The sequence below is a fragment of the Podarcis liolepis genome, assembly GCF_965112155.1.
Source record: "Podarcis liolepis genome assembly, chromosome: 5".
NCBI classification, from domain to species: Eukaryota; Metazoa; Chordata; class Lepidosauria; order Squamata; family Lacertidae; genus Podarcis; species Podarcis liolepis.
In genome coordinates, this window is record NC_139556.1 from 1,453,514 (window position 1) to 1,474,228 (window position 20,715).

At 44.1% G+C, this 20,715-nt stretch overlaps 2 protein-coding genes across 5 annotated transcripts in view; one reads left to right on the forward strand and one right to left on the reverse strand.

Annotated features, from left to right (window-relative positions):
• Nucleotides 1-17,456, reverse strand: part of MRPS35 (mitochondrial ribosomal protein S35) — a 36,036-nt gene extending 18,580 nt beyond the window's left edge. The window contains exons 1-6 of the mRNA XM_083503548.1: nt 17,273-17,456; nt 15,327-15,379; nt 14,550-14,717; nt 9,770-9,830; nt 9,367-9,506; nt 1,932-2,041 (exon numbers count right to left, since the gene is read on the reverse strand). Of these exons, the coding sequence (XP_083359674.1) occupies nt 1,932-2,041; nt 9,367-9,506; nt 9,770-9,830; nt 14,550-14,717; nt 15,327-15,379; nt 17,273-17,396 (656 nt within the window). The 5' untranslated portion in view covers nt 17,397-17,456. The remainder of the gene's footprint in view (nt 1-1,931; nt 2,042-9,366; nt 9,507-9,769; nt 9,831-14,549; nt 14,718-15,326; nt 15,380-17,272) is intronic.
• A 277-nt stretch (nt 17,457-17,733) lies between these two features.
• Nucleotides 17,734-20,715, forward strand: part of LOC310706950 (potassium voltage-gated channel subfamily KQT member 1-like) — a 333,457-nt gene continuing 330,475 nt past the window's right edge. For all 4 annotated transcript variants that reach the window (XM_083503367.1, XM_083503371.1, XM_083503370.1 and 1 more), the window contains exon 1: nt 17,734-17,980. The gene's annotated coding sequence lies outside the window, so the exon portion shown is untranslated. The remainder of the gene's footprint in view (nt 17,981-20,715) is intronic.

Genomic DNA, 20,715 nt, shown 5'->3' on the forward strand with positions numbered 1-20,715 from the left:
CACTGCATGCACAGTTATAAAAGAAAATGTTATGAAAATGATGTACCGATGGTATGTAACACCTGTGAAGTTAGCAAAAAGGTATAAGATATGTAACAAATGTTGGAAATGTAAAGAAAAAGAAGGTACCTTTTTCATATGTGGTGGGAATGTAAGAAGGTAAAATGCTTTTGGGAAATGATTTATAATGAATTGAAGAAAATGTTGAAATATACATTTGTTAAGAAACCAGAAGCATTTTTACTAGGCATTACAGGTAATGAGATAAATAAGAAAGAAAAGAAGTTATTTTTATATGCAGTGTCAGCAGCAAGAATATTGATGGCCCAGAAATGGAAACAGGAGGAATTACCTACGATAGAAGAATGGAGAACTAAAATGATGGATTATGCAGAACTGGACAGAATGACAGGAAGGATCCAGAATCGACGAGATCAAAGATTTACAGAAGATTGGGAAAAGTTTACCCAATATATGCAAAAACTGAGTGATAATAAAATTACGTTTGTAAGCTTTAAGGAAGCTCTGTGAGGGGAAAGGGTTAAAAGGGCAGAAATGTGTAAAAAGTAACAATAGGAAGGAATGGCAGACAAATTGAGGGAAGTCAAAAAAGAGAAGTAAGACGTAATTAAGATGTATAAATTTGTTTTTGTATTTGAAAACTAATAAAAATATAATTAATAATAATAATAATAATAATAATAGAAGAATATGGTCCCAGCTGCCCTGAGATCATTGACAAGTTCCCTCCATGTAGTTCTGGGCTGCTTCATCACCGTTCTCCTGATCACTGCAACTCCACGAGATGAAATCTTGCACGGAGCCCAAGAGGTTGACAGTTATTTTGTGTTTCTTCCATTTGCAAATTATTGCACCAACTGTTGTCACCTTCTCACCAAGCTGCTTGGCAATAGTCTTGTAGCCCAGTCCAGCCTTGTGCAGATCTACAGTCTTGTCCCTGACATCCTTGGACAGCTCTTTGGTCTTGGTCATGGTGGCTACTTTGGAATCTGCTGGATTGATTGCTTCTGTCGACAGGTGTCTTTTGTACTGGTACTGTAAGGAGCTGGGATTACAGGTAAAACCTCTCCCTAGAAGCAGGTGCTTCTAATCTCAGCTCGTTACATACAGTGGAGATATCAGGTAGCCTGACATCTGGCTGGTTGATAGGGGATCAAATACTTATTTCACTCATTATAATGCACATCAATCTCAGACTTTTGTCTTCTGGGTTTTTTCCTATTGTTATTCTGTCTCTCACAGCTACAATAAACCTACCATTAAAATTATGGACTGGTCATTTCTTCGTCAGAGGGCAAACGGGCAAATTTAGCAGGGGAATCAAATACTTTCCCCCATCACTGTATAGGATAGGATAATCTTCACTGAAAATATTCACTTTGAAAGGTGATCTCCAGGAGGTGCCCAAAAGACAACAGAGGTGGTGCCTATCTCATATGTAACGGGAGGAAGTTCCAAAGGGGAGCTGCTTCCATGCTAAAGGTCCCTCTCCTACTGCAAGCAGAACAGACCTCCTAATGAGAACATATCCACAGGAGGCCCTCTCCTGAATAGCACAGGCACCGGAGGAGTAACATAAGAAGCAAGACAAACAACTGCACTTTAGTTCACTCACAAACAAGCTTCCAAAATGTGTTGACCTTTGGACACAAACTTATTTCAATCATATTAATTTATTTGCATTTTGAAGCAAGAAATGGGAGAAATGAGGTCTAACAAAGATAGCTAAAGCCTTTGCCAGATTAGAGTAGAAGAGTCATTATAACCAAGGTTCTTTGTAATATGGCACAATATTTTTTGAGTCCTTGTAGTAGTTACCCGGTAAGTAGGACAGAAATGGATATTAGCAGCTAGGGTCTTGACTATCTTACATATGACCCACATTAGACAATTTTCTCATGTTACGATACCTGTCTGTTGTAATGGTAAGGGTATCTGTGCCCTTGCAGTACCTCTCTCCTACAAGTTTAATGAGCTTCTTCTTTGCATGATCATCCAAGTTGAGGCTTGAAAGTTTAACCTGGAGAGAAATCAGTCTCTTAGCAAGTTGATAGCAAGTGCAATCCCCAAGGTAGAAAAGAAAGGTCAATGAGTTATTGCACATAAAACATGATGTTGCTGCATTCAGTTTTGCAGGTCGCAAATACGAGGGCCTAATATTAGCCCCAAGCTCAAACAGGTGACTTCATGCAAACCACACACACACACAAATACATCACAGGTGTCTTTTAGATTGAAGTCCTCAAAAGGTGAGAACAGAACCAGGAGACTGGCATCTGTTTAATTTCATCATTTATTCTGATTTTGCTAGTCCTGGCACTATGCACAAGGCTAAGCACAGCAGGTCACTGGAAACCTTATTCAGGCATCTCCATATATTTTACAGCACGTTATTACAGCCATTGCTTTCCTTTTTGAAAATCAGAGTTGAGACTATGCTTACATGCAGTACCCCAGCATGAGGTACTACACAATCCTTAGAAATAAGCTACGGGAAAATTTGGATCTCATTCTACTATTTCTCAATCAGCAGAAACAAGGCCAGTAAAGAATCTTAATGGAAAAAGCAAATATTATATTTAAGGGTTGAAAAACCAAGGGATGAAAGTCTCAGAAAGAGCACTAAGAGGCTTTTAAAAAGCCAAGTGCTAGGAAGAAAATCCTAACTGGAGAATAAATAAAGAACAAATTAAATTTTGTGACTCAAAACAGACTTGAGCTGCTCAGTGTAAGAACTATATTCAAGCAAAGGATTAAGAACATGTTAAACTAACAAAAGCTCAAAGTAGTGCTCAGGTGCAATTTTAGTTTGCTATATTGTGTTAAGACTAAAGAAACTTGCTACACAGAAGAATTCAGAACACTACCACTTCAAAGAGAAAGTATGAGCTGGGGAAAATAATATTTTTGAATGCTTCCCTAGATAAAAAGTTCCCTGAATGTAGTAAAGACACATTACCCCAGCCTTCTCCCAAAGTACTAGTTTACTACACTCAGGGAACTTTTTATTTCAGGTGCTTTAAAAAATGAGGCTCCTTGCCACCTCTGTGGTTTGAAGTAGTACTATTCGGAATTCTACCATTTTGTTAGGTTCTATGCTAAGTAAGACTACAAGTCCTGTCTCACGAGTGTGAGTGTCTTTTGAGTGTCAACAGGTGTATAGATAGAGGGTAGGAAAAGGTTCAGAAAAGGGCAACCAAAATGATCTATGAAGAAAGGTTGCAGCAACCCAACTCCCTCAACCATTCCTCATAAGGCTTGGTTTCCAGACCCATGATCAGCTTGGTCACCTTCCTCTGCACACATTCCAGCTTGTGAATATCTCTCTTAAATTGTGGTGCCCAGAACCGGATGCAGGAGTCTATGTGAGGTCTGACCATGGCAGAATAGAGTGGTACTAATCCTTCCCTTGATCTGGACACCAGACTTCTCTTGATGCAGCCTAGAATAGCATTCACATGTTTGCTGCTGCATCACACTACTGACTCATGTGAAGCTTGTGGCCCACCAGGACCCCTAAATCCTTTTCACATGTACTGCTAGTTAGCCAAATGTCCTTCATCTTATATTTGTGCATCTGGTTCTTCCTGCCTAAGTGCAGAACCTTACATTTGTCCCTATTGAAATCCCTTTTGTTGGCCCAGTTTTCCAATCTGTTAAGGTCAACTTGAATCCAGATTCTATCTTCTGTGGCAGTAGCTAGTTTGGTGTTATCTGCAAATCTGATGAGCCGAGAAGAGTTAGTTACCACTGCTTTAGATTGTCTTGGAAAACTTAAAGGACTGTCTTCCCTCATATGAATGTGTGTGTAAATTAAAGATTTTCTTTGGGCTCTTGCTGCAAGTCCACTTGTTCTTTGAAATTTTATGTGTATTTGTGTGTGTAAGAGCTTTTTAATAGTGGCACAAAGTATCTTGAACTTCCTCCTGTTAAGTTAATTCTACCTCTTCCCTGCTGGTGCTTCAGAAAAAGATTCCCCCTTCCTGAAAATTTTGAGAACTCTTAAGTTTTTGAAGGTGTTTTTTTTAGCTGCTCCAGTTTACTTGCCCTTGCTGAGGTTGAATATAATGGGCCAGTTTACTGACTGATGGTATCATGTGTCTTTTTATTTGGTTATGCATTTAGGATTTGATGGTTTGCTATTTTGTAGACCATAAAAGGTAAAGGTAAAGGGACCCCTGACCATTAGGTCCAGTCGTGACCAACTCTGGGGTTGCCAGCGCTCATCTAGCTTTATTGACCGAGGGAGCCGGCGTACAGCTTCCTGGTCATGTGGCCAGCATGACCAAGCCGCTTCTGGCGAACCAGAACGGCGCACGGAAAAGCCGTTTACCTTCCCGCTGGGAAGGTACTTTGATGTGCTTTTGAACTGCTGGGTTGGCAGAAGCAGGGACCGAGCAACGGGAGCTCACCCCGTCGCAGGGATTTGAACCGGCGACCTTCTGATCGGCAAGTCCTAGGCTCTGTGGTTTAACCCACAGCACCACCTGCACTTACTGTGTTCTATCAAAAGCAAGTCAAATTGGGCTGCCCAATGATTGAAGAATTTTACCTTCTTTTTAACCAATCTGCCAAGTTAATTTAAGTTAGCGAAGTTTGGTTTCTGTGAGGCTTCATGTTCACATCTTTCCTCCTGACCCCGGCTCGGTTTAATGTGATTTACTCCCAAGATTCAGGTGACAGGCTCACAATGCGCTACATCTTATGAAAAATGGTGCAGTTAATGCACATACCATAATTTGGTGTGATATTTTAATGCTTAGGGATTCGAACCACTGACCTTCTGATCGGCAAGTCCTAGGCTCTGTGGTTTAACCCACAGCACCACCCGCGTCCCTTTTGTAGACCATGTTAAATATTTAAATAAATCCATTTTCTGAACATTTGAACGTTACAGATTCTGTCATGGCAATTTTGCAACACACTAGATGTACACAGATCCTCCCAGGTCACCAAGGTCTCACTGGAGTGGCAAACACATGGCTGGGAAACTGAGCCCTATCACTTGAGCAGGGTGGGGGCACACATAATGGGACGCTTCTCCATTCTAAACACACTCTGCCATAAAAGACAAGCATATCAGAGGGAAGGCTAGACTAGATACAGTGGTACCCCGCAAGACGAATGCCTCGCAAGACGGAAAACCCGCAAGACGAAAGGGTTTTCTGTTTTGGAGGCGCTTTGCAAGACGAATTTCCCTATTGGCTTGCATCGCAAGACGAAAGCCCATAGGGAAATGCTGGCGGTCGGGAGCAAAGACTTTTGCCCACAGCCGGCCTTCAGAAGAGGACCTCTTCTGAAGGCCGGCGGGGGGCAAAAGTCTTTGCTCCCCCCCGCCTGCCTTCCCCCCCGCCTGCCCCGGGCGATCTTAAAATGCTGGCGGGCGGGAGCGAAGCGTTCGCTGCCGACCCCCAGCATTTTAAAATCTCCAAGGGACAGCAGAGAAGTCTCTGTCCCGGGGAGATTTTAAAATGCTGGGGGTCGGGAGCGAAGCGTTCGCTGCCGACCCCCAGCATTTTAAAATCTCCCCGTGTCCCGGGAAGGTTTTAAAATGCTGGGGGTCGGGAGCGAAGCGTTCGCTGCCGACCCCCAGCATTTTAAAATCTCCCCGTGTCCCGGGAAGGTTTTAAAATGCTGGGGGTCGGGAGCGAAGCGTTCGCTGCCGACCCCCAGCATTTTAAAATCTCCCCGTGTCCTGGGGAGGTTTTAAAATGCTGGGGGTCAGGAGCGAAGCGCTGCCGACCCCCAGCATTTTAAAATCTCCCCGTGTCCCGGGAAGGTTTTAAAATGCTGTTCCGAGGGGGGGGGGCGGGGACACCTGCCCCAGCCGCCCCACTTCGGAAAGCTGTTCCGAAGCGGGGAGGGGGGCGGGGACACCTGCCCCAGCCGCCCCACTTCGGAAAGCTGTTCCGAAGCGGGGAGGGGGGGCGGGGACACCTGCCCCAGCCGCCCCACTTCGGAAAGCTGTTCCGAAGCGGGGCGGGGACACCTGCCCCAGCCGCCCCACTTCGGAAAGCTGTTCCGAAGTGGGGAGGGGGGGCGGGGACACCTGCCCCAGCCGCCCCACTTCGGAACGTTGTTCCGAAGCGGGGCGGGGGGCAGGAACGCCTTCTGAAGGCGGGCAGGGGGCGAAAGTCTTTGTCCCCCCTGCCTGCCTTCCCAGGGGCTTTTAAATCGCCCCGGACAGCGGAGAAGTCCTCCGCTGTCCCAGGGTTTTTTAAAATGCTGGGGGTGGGAAGAAAAGCCCTTGTCCCCCCCCCCCCAGCCTTCAGAAGAGGTCCGGGGACAGACTGTCCCCGGACCTGGTCTGAAGGCGGTTTCCCTAGGAACGCATTAATTGATTTTCAATGCATTCCTATGGGAAACTGTGCATCGCAAGACGAAAAAACCGCAAGACGAAGAGACTTGCGGAACGAATTAATTTCGTCTTGCGAGGCACCACTGTACTTTGTTCCATACAAGCTTTTTTAAATGCACAGGGAGGGGTTTGTTTTTGTATGGAGCATTCCATCATGCAAATCCCACATGCAATTTGAAATGGAAGCCTGTGGACTTGGTGACTTGGCGGGCACCATTTGTGCCCCCCTGACCCGCGAAGAAGCCTTTTTTAAAGGCTTCGGAGCGGGTGACGGAGAGTGGTGTGGTGCTGTGAGTAAACCGCTTCTTCTACGGAGTGAAGCCGCAAGCCATGGCCGGAGAGCGCTGACTTCTTTCCTTGAACATTCGGACTGCAAAAAGTAACAACCCGTGAGTAGTACGGAAATTGGACTTAAAAATCTCCTTTCCTTTGAATTCGGTACGATCGGGGGAAGCGTTAAAAGGAAGTCCGCCCCCCGTCTTGCAGACAATTCAAAGCAAGAATTGGATAACTAAGGTCGAGAGACCACTTCTCTCTGTGTGAGAAAAAAGTTATTAATTCCACGATTTGGCATTAGAAGTTTTGTGCTGGAGGATAAGAATTGATTTTTAGGAGCTGACGTGCAACCCCCCGGGATCCGGGAGCGATCCGCGAGAGAGCCTGTTGAGGAGAGATAAAGAGTTTGACAGCTGTCAAATGAGCTGTCAGAATTTGGAAAATTTGTTTCTTGTTATTTCTGCTGGCTAGTTTTGATTTACTTGACTTTAAGTTGTTGAAAATAAAGAAGATACAAAATAAAGTAACCTGACTGTTGAAAAAGAATACTAAGTAACTAGAATCCCTCTAGAGGGGGTTCTGAGACATTACAATGGCTGCAGATGGAAAAATACAGGCTGAATTGGATAGAACGTTCTTTCTCTTGGGAAAGTTGCAAGATCAGAGTAAAGCTTTGGCTACAGACCTTGAACTTTAAAGTAAATAAATTTGTGGATTGTGCCAAGGACTTGACTAAAAAAAATTCTGCAGCTAAACAGGAGGAGATATGTGTTGATTTGGAGGAGTGGGAAGGAGGAGCTGAAAAGCCGCAGATGAAAAAGGACAATCAGAGGCCTGAAAGAATGGATTATAAAGAAAACAAGACCTCGATGAAGAGAATTTGGTTTGAATTTGAGAATGGAGATTGGAGAGATCTTCCTATGGGGAGATCGGAAGACTTATGGATTACAAATTTGATTAAGACGAAAGTTGGAGCTTTTGGGACATTTGGACTTAAAAGGAACAAGAAACATGATTTGGGCTTCGATTTTGAATATGGAGGTCTGGTTGGTAGAAACATAAACCCCACTGGGACAGAGCTTCTCCGAGACTCGATGTCCAACATAAAGGACTACCAACAAAACCGGCAGAGAGGGACTGAGAGAGATTTGAGGGCCTCGGACGTGAGGAATCCAGGCTGAGAACTGATAGACTGATGGATATTTTCTGGGGATCGAAACCGGGAAAGGGGGGGGCAGAGTTTCGGAATCCAAAGGGTGTATAATTACATCTTGTTCTATGTTATTATGTTTCCCCCCCTTTTAATTAGTTTAAAAATTGGGAAATTTGTGGAAGGGAATGTGGGTCAACCTTAGAAAAGGATGTAAATGATGAGCATCGTGGTTTAATTGAGGTTTATAAGTTAAATTTGGTTAATTAAGAAGAATTAAGTAAAATATAAATAAGGTAATAGTTGGAGAAAAGAACTTGTTGAGTTAACTATTGGAATTAGGATGCAAGAAGGGGAGGTGCGGGGAAGTCAGGGAAAGTGGTTAAGAAAATAAGGATTTGAAATTATGCATGTGTGTCTTTGTGTTTGTGTGTCTGTGTTATGTATTGTGTATGTCTATATAAACTGTGAAAACCCAATAAAATTTTTATTAAAAAAACACAAAACAGTCTCAATACCATCTGCTTTTCACCTTCAAACCTCTCCCTGTCCCATTCCTCCCGGCAGATTATGTTGACAAAGGATTAACAGGACACCACCAGAAGACAGGACAATCCCGTCTCATTTGATCATAAGTGCTAGGAAAAGCCATAGGGCAGGTTGCTGCATGTTTAATAATCAACATTATATGCAGCCTGTTTCGAAATATACCTCTTAAAAAAAAGTACATGGTTTTTATACAGTCTGTTATCTGCATAAAGTAAAACATTGGCTTGGATTGTAGGACATGATTTTAGCAGTATCTTGTCATACAAATACTGCCATCTACCTTACAAAGTGATTTTAGAGATGACTGAAAATGCAAATGAAATGGCTTTTTTTACAAAAGCAAAATGTGCTCCAAGCTTCTCCAATCCTAGCCTCCACCAACCCTCATTTTCTCTGCTTTAGGTTTTAAGTGGGGAAGGGCCAGCGTGGTGGCAGTGTGTCTTCCTTGCAAGCTAAAGGTCCCACGTTCAGTATTCATCATCTCCAGGCTGGGAAGGAATCCTGTTTGGAACCTGGAGAACGGCTGGCAGTCAGTGTGGACAAACTAAGCTAGATGGTGCAGTAGTTTGACCCTGGAACACAGGAAGATGACTTATATTAAGTGGCTTGGGCAAAGTCATCTCTGCTTCTGCAGTATCTTGAATACTGATGGGACAATATTAAATGAATGACCTCACACACAAAAATGGCTGGAAAAAATATGGCCTTATAGATTCATTATCTCTCTCTCCTAATGCTTTGTTCTATATTCAAAATAGGCATCTAACCTGACCATTAGCTTACAGCACTTAAATACCATTAGATGTTACTGGATTTTGTGCCAAGAAATGAAGCAATTTCTAATGGGTGGTTCTTCATTTCTTAAGTTAATTGCTTCATCAGTGCAAACAGTTCTTGTACATTGTCTTGCAGTAACAGCAAGTTTAATTTCTGCCTGCTTTGTAATCAAACCAAATGAACTTGTTTTAAGAGCCCTATGTTAAAAATGAAGTTACTTCTGTAGTTTACTTACTGTTAGGGTCACCACTCTTGCTTTAGGATTGCGAACAGATGGGCCTGCTGAAATGTAATCTACTGTGTCAACTTCAATAGGAAAGTGCTGCATACATTTCTCATCATTATCAACATCAGCTGGCCACTCTGTGCAGAAGTCTGAAAAGTGAGCAGTGGGAGCAAGATCACAGCAATCAATCTGGCAATAGCTACTTTGAGAAAAATGTATTAAGAACTTCATCCCTTTCCAAGTAATTAAAGTGGAATATGATGTGAATATGCCAATCAGAGGCATAGCTGTTTACAAATTCCCGACCCTCACCTCCTTTTTTTAATAAAAGTCAAGTGCTGAGAACAAAGAATAGCCTGCTAGCATTGCCTTCCACCTATTTTTTAATCAATGAAAGAGATCTGAAACTTACCTTTAAGAGCAGCACAGTGCTTCCTGATGGCAACTGGTGTCAGATGCAAAAAATTGGGGATCTGAAACAAGATGTAACTCAGTCTAAATCTAATACATAATTGTAAAACATCTAAATGAGGACAAAGGATTCCTTCAGTATCGCTAAGCAGCAAGTAAAATACTTAAGTAAAGTACTTAATTCGTTCCAAAGGTCCGTACTTAACCTGAAACTGTTCTTAACCTGAAGCACCACTTTAGCTAATGGGGACTCCTGCTGCTGCCGCGCTGCCGGAGCACGATTTCTGTTCTCATCCTGAAGCAAAGTTCTTAACCTGAAGCACTATTTCTGGGTTAGTGCAGTCTGTAACCTGAAGCGTATGTAACCCGAGGTACCACTGTACAACAGTTAATTTATATGTAAAAGCACAGTTAACACAACTTGCTTCCCCCCCCCAAGGACTGTGCATTGGTCAGAAGGTTTAAAAGTCCAATATGGATATGAAAAAAACAACAGAATTTTCCCTTGAAAACAGAATAGGTTCAGCTGTTTTGAACAGATGGAATGGTTCAACTATAGAAATCTGAGGGCATAGCAGTCCAAGACAGAGTATGTATTTGTGGGGTGGCATTGCAGTACCCCCTTGACATTATTGAATAACAGCTTCATACCAATATTAAAGTAAACTATTTAGAGTCCTTTTGAAAGAAGATTAAGAATAGGAAAGCAAAGGAAATGAGCGAAGCTTTCTGTTACAAGGCACTTAACATTATGCAACTGGGGCAGGGAATAATCTCTCTTGCTGTAAAGGTTCGTAGCCTCAGGAAAAGATATATGGAGTCCATTTCAGTTAAATGCTGTGGAGATTGCGCGCTTCAATGGTACAGGGACAGGGGGAAATGTGACTTACTTCTGCTCGATCTGTCAGTAGCTTTTGATATCACTGATCATGGCATCCTCCTGATCCAATTTAGTGAGATGGGTTCTGAATGCACCATATTACCGTGCTTTTGTATTTTCAGGGGTGTGTTCAGAGAGTAGCACTGGGTAAGTGCTCCTCAAACCCTAGCAATTGTGCTATGGGGTTCCACAGGGTACTATCCTTTCCACAGTGCAATTTGACATCCATATTGTGGGGTCATTAGGAATTTTAGAGCAAGGTGTCAGCATTATGCTCTACTTCTCCATAACATATGAACCATGAGAGACTGTGAAAGCTCAGAATTGGGTGTCTGAAAATAGTTTGACCACTAAGCTGGGCACAAATCCTTGGAAAATGGAGGCTCTTTGGGTGCGTTGTTCCTACGTTTGGGAGACAGGCATGACAGTTACCTGTTCGGACTGTTCTGGATGGGGTTGCACTTCCTCTGAAGGAGCAAGAGCATAGCTTGGAGGTATTCCTGGAAACATCTGTCAATTGAGACCCAAGTATCCTCTGTGACTAGGACTGCCTTTTACCAATTTCATCTGGTCCACCAGGTATAGCTTGACCACTGGTTACCATGCATTGGTAACCTCAGAGCTGGATTACTGCAATGCGCTCTATGTGAGATTGTCCTTGGGCTTGGGTCGAGAAGCTCCAGCTGGTGTTGAATGTTGTGGTCAGTTTGTTGATGGGGGCATCTGGTTAAGAAAATTGTTGAAGCATCTGCACTTTCTACCCATCAACTACCGAGACAGGTTCAGGGTCCTTGCACTAATTTGAAAGTCTTAATTTGCAAGTTTCAACTTTAAAATACCTAGAATCATAGAGTTGGAAGAGACCACAAGGGCCATCGAGTCCAACCCCCTGCCAAGAGGGAAACACCATCAGAGCACTCCTGACATATGGTTGTCAAGCCTCTGCTTAAAGACCTCCAAAAAAGGAGACTCCACCACACACCTTGGCAGCAAATTCCACTGTCGAACAGCTCTTACTGTCAGGAAGTTCTTCCTAACGTTTAGGTGGAATCTTCTTTCTTGTCGTTTGGATCCATTGCTCCGTGTCCACTTCTCTGGAGCAGCAGAAAACAACCTTTCTCCCTCCTCTATACGACATCCTTTTATATATTTGAACATGCCTATCATATCACCCCTTAACCTCCTCTTCTCCAGGCTAAACATGCCCAGCTCCCTTAGCCGTTCCTCATAAGGCATCGTTTCCAGGCCTTTGACCATTTTGGTTGCCCTCCTCTGGACACGTTCCAGTTTGTCAGTGTCCTTCTTGAACTGTGGTGCCCAGAACTGGACGCAGTACTCCAGGTGAGGTCTGACCAGAGCAGAATACAGTGGCACTATTGCTTCCCTTGATCTAGATGCTATACTCCTATTGATGCAGCCCAGAATTGCATTGGCTTTTTTAGCTGCCGCGTCACACTGTTGGCTCATGTCAAGTTTGTGGTCAACCAAGACTCCTAGATCCTTTTCACATGTACTGCTCTCAAGCCAGGTGTCACCCATCTTGTATTTGTGCCTCTCATTTTTTTTGCCCAAGTGCAATACTTTACATTTCTCCCTGTTAAAATTCATCTTGTTTGTTTTGGCCCAGTTCTCTAATCTGTCAATGTCGTTTTGAAGTGTGATCCTGTCCTCTGGGGCGTTAGCCACCCCTCCCAGTTTGGTGTCATCTGCAAATTTGATCAGGATGCCCTTGAGTCCATCATCCAAGTCGTTGATAAAGATGTTGAATAAGACCGGGCCCAAGACAGAACCCTGTGGCACCCCACTAGTCACTCTTCTCCAGGATGAAGAGGAACCATTGATGAGCACCCTTTGGGTTCGGTCAGCCAGCCAGTTACAAATCCACTGAGTGGTAGCATAGTCAAGACAGCATTTTACCAGCTTCTTTACAAGAATATCATGGGGCACCTTGTCGAATGCCTTGCTGAAATCAAGGTAGGCTACATCCACTGCGTTCCCTTCATCTACCAGGCTTGTAATTCTGTCAAAAAACGAGATCAGGTCTGACATGACTTATTTTTCAGAAATCTATGCTGACTAATGGTGATCACAGCATTCCTTTCTAGATGCTCACAGACTGTTTGCTTAATGATCTGCTCCAGAATCTTCCCTGGTATTGATGTCAGACTGACTGGGCGATAATTATTTGGGTCCTCTCTTTCCCCCTTTTTGAAAATAGGGACAACATTTGCCCTCCTCCAGTTTGCCGGGACTTCGCCTGTTCTCCAGGAATTCTCAAAGATGACTGCCAGTGGTTCTGAGATCACATCTGCCAGTTCTTTTAATACTCTTGGATGCAGTTCATCTGGCCCTGGAGACTTGAATACATCTAAACTAGCCAAGTATTCTTGTACTATCTCCTTAGTTATTCTGGGCTGTGTTTCCTCTGCTGAATCATTTGCTCCAAATTCTTCAGGTCGGGCATTGTTTTCTTTATCGGAGAAGACTGAGGCAAAGAAGGCATTGAGGAGTTCAGCCCTTTCTGTGTCCCCTGTTTGCATTTCACCATCTTCTCCTCTGAGTGACTCCACTGTTTCTTTGTTCTTCCTTTTGCTACGGACATACCCATAAAAGCCTTTTTTGTTGCTTTTAACCTCTTTAGCAAGCCTGAGTTCATTCTGTGCTTTAGCTTTTCTGACTTTGTGTCTACACGTGCTGGCTATTTGTTTGAATTCCTCTTTGGTGGTTTCCCCCCTTTTCCATTTTTTGTACACATCCTTTTTTAATCTTAACTCAGTTAAAAGTTCTTTAGATAGCCACCCTGGCTTCTTTAGGCACCTTCCATGTTTCCGTCTCATTGGTATTGCCTGACGTTGTGCTTTTACTATCTCCCTCTTAACAAACTCCCAGCCATCATGAACTCCCTTTCCTTTTAGTATTACTGTCCATGGGATCTCACCCAGCCCTTCCCTAAGTTTTATGAAGTCGGCTTTCTTAAAGTCAAGAAATTGAGTCCTAGTATGCTTGGCTGCTCCTTTCCGCTGTATAGTAAACTTCAGAAGAGCATGATCACTCGCGCCTAATGATCCTTCCACTTCTACCCCACTAACCAGGTCATCAACATTGGTTAGGACCAGATCTAAAATGGCTGTTCCTCTTGTTGCTTCTCCCACTTTCTGGACAATGAAGTTGTCTGCAAGGCCAGTGAGGAATCTGTTTGACCTCTTGGCTGAGTTTGACATCCAACAAATATCTGGGTAATTGAAGTCCCCCATTACTACTATCTCCCTTCCTTTTGCATGCTTGGCCATCTGTTCCAGGAAGGCATCATCTATGTCCTCCGTTTGGCTTGGGAATCTATAGTAAACTCCCACAATGAGGTCTCTGTTATTCTTCTCTCCCTTAATTTTGACCCAAATGCTCTCACTTTGGCTTTGAGGTTCTAAATCTTGGATCTCTTCACAGGTATACACATCCCTGACATATAACGCCACTCCTCCTCCTTTCTTGTCTGGTCTGTTTCTCTGAAATAGATTGTATCCCTCCATTATTACATTCCAATCGTGGGACCTATCCCACCAGGTTTCAGTGATGCCTATTATGTCATATTTAGTTTGCTGTACCAAGAGCTGTTGAAAACTTTTCTACTCCATCAGGCTTGTGCAGACAATTAAGAGTACACCCTTCCACAGTAATTAGTTAACTTCTGATTTTAATTTTTTAATAACTTTCATGGCACGGTTTTACATACAATTGTTGGGAACTGTTCTGATTTGTTTTTTATTAGCAGTATATTAAAAAAAATTATATATAAATAACTTGTGATGAAAGGGCAAGACTACTATACTGTATATCTGTTTCCTTCAACTGCATTCTACACTGAAAAAAACAGTGTCTTTGAAATAGCAGGATACAACTGTACCTTTAAGAGTTCCAAGTTCCCTTCTTTTACTGGAGGTACACCCCTTTTCACTGGGTAGCCCATTCGAAGAGGAAGGGGCACACAGGAAGGTTTAAAAGCAGCTGCAACAGGGTACACACTAGTCCAATCCTGATCAACCTCCATCTTCTCAGTTCTGGGAGTTGCAGTCTAATGCAAATTTCAAACAAAAATAAAGTTTAAAATGTGAGACAATTCTATTTTTTATGACAAGATATGCTTTAACATCGATCAGTTTTTCGAGACAGATGTTCTCACACACCCCTTATATGAGTCATATAGTATGACACATGAGTTTTAGACTCCAACTGGATTAATCCTGGCTCAAATCCCTGTTGAGCCATAAAGGTCAAAGCATGGACTTGGACTAGTTTCTAGCTCTCAACCTAACTTATTAGCAAGGACAAAGCAATTCACATAGCCAAAAATTCATTTATAGTATTTATTTGGCTGTAGCTGAATAAGAACTGATATAAACTGTTTTGTGGAGGGCCTTTTCTGAATTACTTAATGACTTAATTTTGTAATTGTGGTATATCACATGTAACTAACACTTAAAAGTGCTAGCTTAGTAGGTGAAAGCCTACAATAAACACAACACTACATAGTTAAAACTGCTCTTGTGAGAATCCTAGTTCTTTCATAGAGTTTTAATTTCAGGGATACATATTTGGAAGAAATGACAGTTGTCAGTATGTTGAAACAGAATAAGATCCAATAGGCTTAAAATATAATCCACATGCATCCTGAGTTTCTTACCTCTCTCCGATATTTATCATTTTGTGAGGTCCTTCCTCTTTGTACCAATGCACCTATAATGGAAAATAATATTTCAGAAAAATATATTATTTTATTCAATATTACTGCATATGTGCAAATTCTATTATTCAAATAACAGTGTGGAAGAGAGAATCTTATGGTTTAGTTACCGTACTTTTCGCTCCATAAGGCGCACAGACCATAAGGCGCACCTAGTTTTTAGAGGGGGAAATCAAGGGGAAAAAAATCTTATTTCCCCCACCCCCATCCCCGAAGAGCAGCGGACAGGCTGCGCACAGCCTGTCCACTTCTCCCAGAGCTTCTGGGGCTGCCGGGGGAAGCCCGGGGTTCCCCCTCCCCACAGCCCCAAAGAGCAAAGAAGCCAAGACAGCGAGCGGGATCCATTCTGCTCGCTGTCTTGGCTTCTCCCATAGCCGCATGCAGCCTCTCCCGGCTGGAGAGGTTGTGCGCGGCTAAAGAGGAAGAAGCTGCACGTGGCTATGGCAATACCCTCGCAAAAGCCCACAGGAGCCGCACACCCTTTAAGGGCTTTTCTACGAGGAAGGAGAAGGGACTGACTGGCCGCGTCAGTTCCTTCTCCCTCCTGGGGAAAAGCCCGCAAGAGCCGCATGGAGCTTGTGTGCAGCTCTTGGGGGCTTTTCCTGCATGCCTCCCTTTTTAGGAGTGAAAAGGTGCGTCTTATGGAGCGAAAAATATGGTAATACTTAAACCATCAGCATAAAAAACCCTCCATAGCAGATAGGGAGGCACAGATTTAATTTTGTTAAGTCTACTATAATAGCTTTACCATGGTGACTAATTGAAGCCTTCATTTCAAGGGAGTATTCTCTGAGTAGGAGATTTCTGAAAGTTGCAACAGGATGCAGGATTTGGAAGGCTCTTATGCCCTTTCACAGGCTTGCCATTTCTTAGTTCTGGTTTTCCCTATGCAACTGCTTGTTCCTATGCTTTTAGTCTTTTTCTAGATCTTATACTTCAGCCCTCTAGTCTCCTTTAAAGGTATTTTTAAAAACCTATTCACTATTGCTGACCCTTCAAGAACCCACATTCCTACTCAGTAAGTCTCAATTCCCCTTAGTTCTCAAATACCGTATTTTTTGCTCTATAAGACTCACTTTTTCCCTCCTAAAAAGTAAGGGGAAATGTGTGTGCGTCCTATGGAGCGAATGCAGGCTGCGCAGCTATCCCAGAAGCCAGAACAGCAAGAGGGATTGCTGCTTTCACTGCGCAGCGATCCCTCTTGCTGTTCTGGCTTCTGAGATTCAGAATATTTTTTTTCTTGTTTTCCTCCTCCAAAAACATGGTGCGTCTTGTGGTCTGGTGCGTCTTATAGAGCGAAAAATACGGTAAATCACATCAATTTCAGTGACACCTATTTCCTTTTAACGGTGAACAAGTTTTGCTAGTGAAATTTATCTGTTTGTTTATTAAATTTCTATACCGCCCTTCATCAGAGGATGACAGAGCAGTTTACAGAATAAAACACCCAAGTCTAAGGCATGACAACAACAAAAACAATACCCCCCCCCCCCGTTTCAAAGGGCACAAGTTGTTTAATGAGCCTGGTGGAAAAGGAACGTTTTTGCCTGGCGCCTCAAGGTGTATAATGGAGGCGAACTTCCCTGGGGAGAGCTTCCCACAGACGGGGAGCCACTGCAGAGAAGGCCCCGTCCTCGTGTTGCCACCCTCTGGACCCCTCAAGGTTTTGCGGCCGTTGTTCTTTGCTTCTGCTGCTGCTTCAAGAGGGCAGCAAGCGTCTTCCTCTCGCAGCCCCCGCGCACCACTTCCAGGGAAACAAAGCCCTCCTGAAACGCGCCGGGTTTGCGCCGCTCCCTTGCCCCGTCCCGCCCGCCCGGCTTCTCCCGTCGCAGCGCCCCCGCGGAGCTGCCCCTCGCTTCCCAGCCCCTCGGGGCTTTCCGCAGTACCTTTGCCGCGGCCGCCGGCCGCCGAGTAGCCAGCGGAGTAGTTCCGGCTCGTCCGGAGAAGGCGGCCTCGCAGCGGCAGCAGCAGCGCGCCCAACGCTGAAGCGCCTCCGCAGGCGGCCGCCATTTTCGCCCCGGAGTCGTGACGTCGATTTCCGGCGCTCTTCCGGCGGCTCGGGGCTGGAGCGGCGCATGCGCGTTTGTGGCGTCTGGGCCGTTTTCCCTCCTCCTGGGAGGGGCGCTTCTCTGAGGCGCCTGTCGCCGCGCTTGGGATTGTAGGTTTTTCGTAGGAAAACAGCTTTAATTCGTTGAAGGATGGGGGATTTCTCCCTCATATATTTCTAAAGGGCGGGGTAGGAATAAAATAGAGAATAATTTTATTGATGAATTGATTTGATTTGTAGAACCCCCTTCATCCGGAGATGGCGGGGGGGGGGGGACGGGACACACAACATAAAAATACAAAGTGAGAAGGCAAAATACGTAGCCAAAGGAAACCCCACACGCCGAGGGAAGCCTGGGCAGGAGGCCTGTGGGCGGCGGGGCTGCTCCAGGGCTGCCGTGGGACTCCAGGCCCCGCCAGGCCTTGCCTCCGGGTCTGCCGGGGATCAGGACATCCCGGGAGGGAGCTCCAAGGGCTGCTCGGGAGGAGGAGGAGGGAGGCGGCGGCCTGGCGCTTCCACCCGAGAGGTTCCCAATAAAAAGTGAACAGTAAGCAGAGAGAAGGTTGGGCTTGGAAATGCATCGGGCACCATCATGCACAGCTGTGAGGCGGCTTTTTTAACCCCCCTGCCCAGCTGTTTTTCCCTAGCCCTGTTCAGAGACCAGGCTTTGAGGGATGGCGGGCTGTGTCTGTCTGTGTGGATAGCAGGGGGGGGGGGGGAAAGAATTCCACACTGCCATACACTTGCCATTTCTCTGTTGCAAATCCCTCAGCTTTGTACCAAATATGGGATCAAAAAACCTCATTTCTCACTGGATGTCTAATTCTGGCTTCAGCTTGTGCACATATTTGTGTTTAAACCAGGCTCACTGATGCACTGAAAAGACCACACAGCATGCTTGTAGTACCTCCTGAAAATACAAGAGAGAACCAGAAATCCCTTCTAAAGTTAATAAATTTTAGTTCACTGGACTTGTACTAGTACTTATTCATTAAGAAAACCCAAGTGGCAAATATTTGCAGACTACAAGCTGCAGTTTCATAGTTTTGCAGAGTAGGCTTATATCTGTACCTACTGTAACGTGTTAACTTTCTGAGGAGATGAAAAGCTAGGTGTCACCAATCTGTCACCCTTGGAGACCAAATCCTATTCCCACTGGTGCAAGCATGTTTAGGAACCAGGTGATCTAATTCCATTTGTTGGGTAGGATGTGAGAAAGGACAGTTGTACATATGTAGAATCTGTACTTGTGATTAGGAATGCTGATGCAACCAGGATTCTTGAACACATGTACAATTCCTGCATGTATACATGCTTTGTACAGTGAATGGAGGTTAGGGCCAGCATATGCAATCCCACTCCCCTCTGTGCACTAACTGACCTGCAAAGAAGTTTGTAAAGAAGAAAGCTGCTATACTTGCTTCCTGATTAATACTATTCTTCCTAACTTGCACAGGAACAGCTGAAATATAGGACTGGTTGCTGGCATTTTCAAGAGTCCTCTCTTGTTCTTTGGGGTTTATCCACACTGAAATTTAGTGTGGATTAGAATCTGATTGTGTCCCAATTTATATAATGTCATCCACACAATGTCACTCAAATCTCTGTTTTCTACCAGTAAATTATTTTTTTCTGGATTTGAAGATAATCCACAGGGGAGGGGGATGCATGTTCAATAAATTGGCAGTGGACACTTAGCATCATTTCCCCCCCTCTGGGTGGAACTGGCTTGTTACCAACTCTTTCCACACCCTCTATTTGTGTTTTCTTTCTCATTCGTTTTCTGGCAGCTGTGTATCACTCTGGCAGTGAAGTAACCCTCACCCCCACAGTTAAACCCTTAGATTTGTGGATAAGCTGAAATCTCATCATACAAACTGCACCACTACAATCTTTCCCCAAACTTGTGCACACTGCTTGTTTCCTCATTTATGTCATATTGTGTATACTTCCTGAAATGGAGCAGCAGTGAGTACTTTTTTTAATAGTTAAACTCTCAGATTTGTGCATAAGTAGAAAGCTGAGGCATGACAGAAACACATATTCAACACACATCCTGGGCAGGACTTTTTTTTAAAGGGGTGTGCTCACAGGCTTTATGTTACCTGTGCACATGCCCAGTTTGCCTTAGAATGGAGAGAATGATTGGGGTGTGGCAGTGGAATTTAGAAACAACTAGATGTGATATTGCTGGTAGACTGGACACACGGGTGAGGGGAGGACATAAGTCTGAATTTGAACTGAAGGATTCAACTTCAAATGCACACAGATGTGGATTGCCAAGATCAAATTTGAACTGAAAAGCTGCACATTGCAGTTTCAACCAAGCCCTTTGTTTCATTGCTAATGAAAATACAATTAAAATAAAATTTAACTAGAAATTATAGTTTTAATTTTGCCACTATCAGTATGCCATCAATGCTAAATACATTTTAAGAAAACATGCAAGTAACATGTTAGTGTTTCAGCAACAGTTATATTGTCAGTCATGTCACTGAAAGGGTTTCTGTATAAACTGAAAAGATAAGACTGAGTTGTCAAACCTGAACTTTGGAGGTCCTACCCTGTTTTCTCTTAATAGCGATTTACTGAATATGCACCAGACATTAAAAACACATTTCTGCTCCTCCAAAAAGGTCCCCAGAACTCGCTTTTAAGGGTAGCTGGAACTGCACCTCTGTAAGGGGTACAGTTCCCAGCATTCTTTGGGGCGGGGGTGCTTTAAATGTATGGTGTGTATTTTCAAAGCATTTTAATAAAAGCTCACACTTAACGCTTGTGTGGTGTAGTGCAGGGGTCACCCATATGCTGCCCACCAGATATTGGGACTCCCATCAGCCCTAGCCATTGTGGCCAATGGTCAGGTGATGGAGTCCCACCAACACCTGGAAGGCTACTCTGCACGTACTGGTTAGAATTTCAGACTATGGCTAGGGAGTCCTAGGTTCAAATCTACATTCACTGAACCATGGAATTTACAGTGACTTTGAGACCATCACTATAGCCCAGTGCACATACACACTGCATGAACAGACAGCAGGCACAGAATGGGCAGGCACACCTGTGGCTGCACAGCATGAATGGCTGCCCACCTAAGGTCCACACTTGGGGTGTGAATATCAGTGAAGAATCGGTGAAGAAAAGCCTGCAGGCGTAGACCTCCAGTAGCATAGGCTTTTCCTGTGCTCAGTAACTCTGTAAAATCAGTGTTGAAGAACACATGGAACATTTTTATTTTTTGCATTTATGCCCTACCTTTTCCTCTAAGGAGCTCAAGGAAGA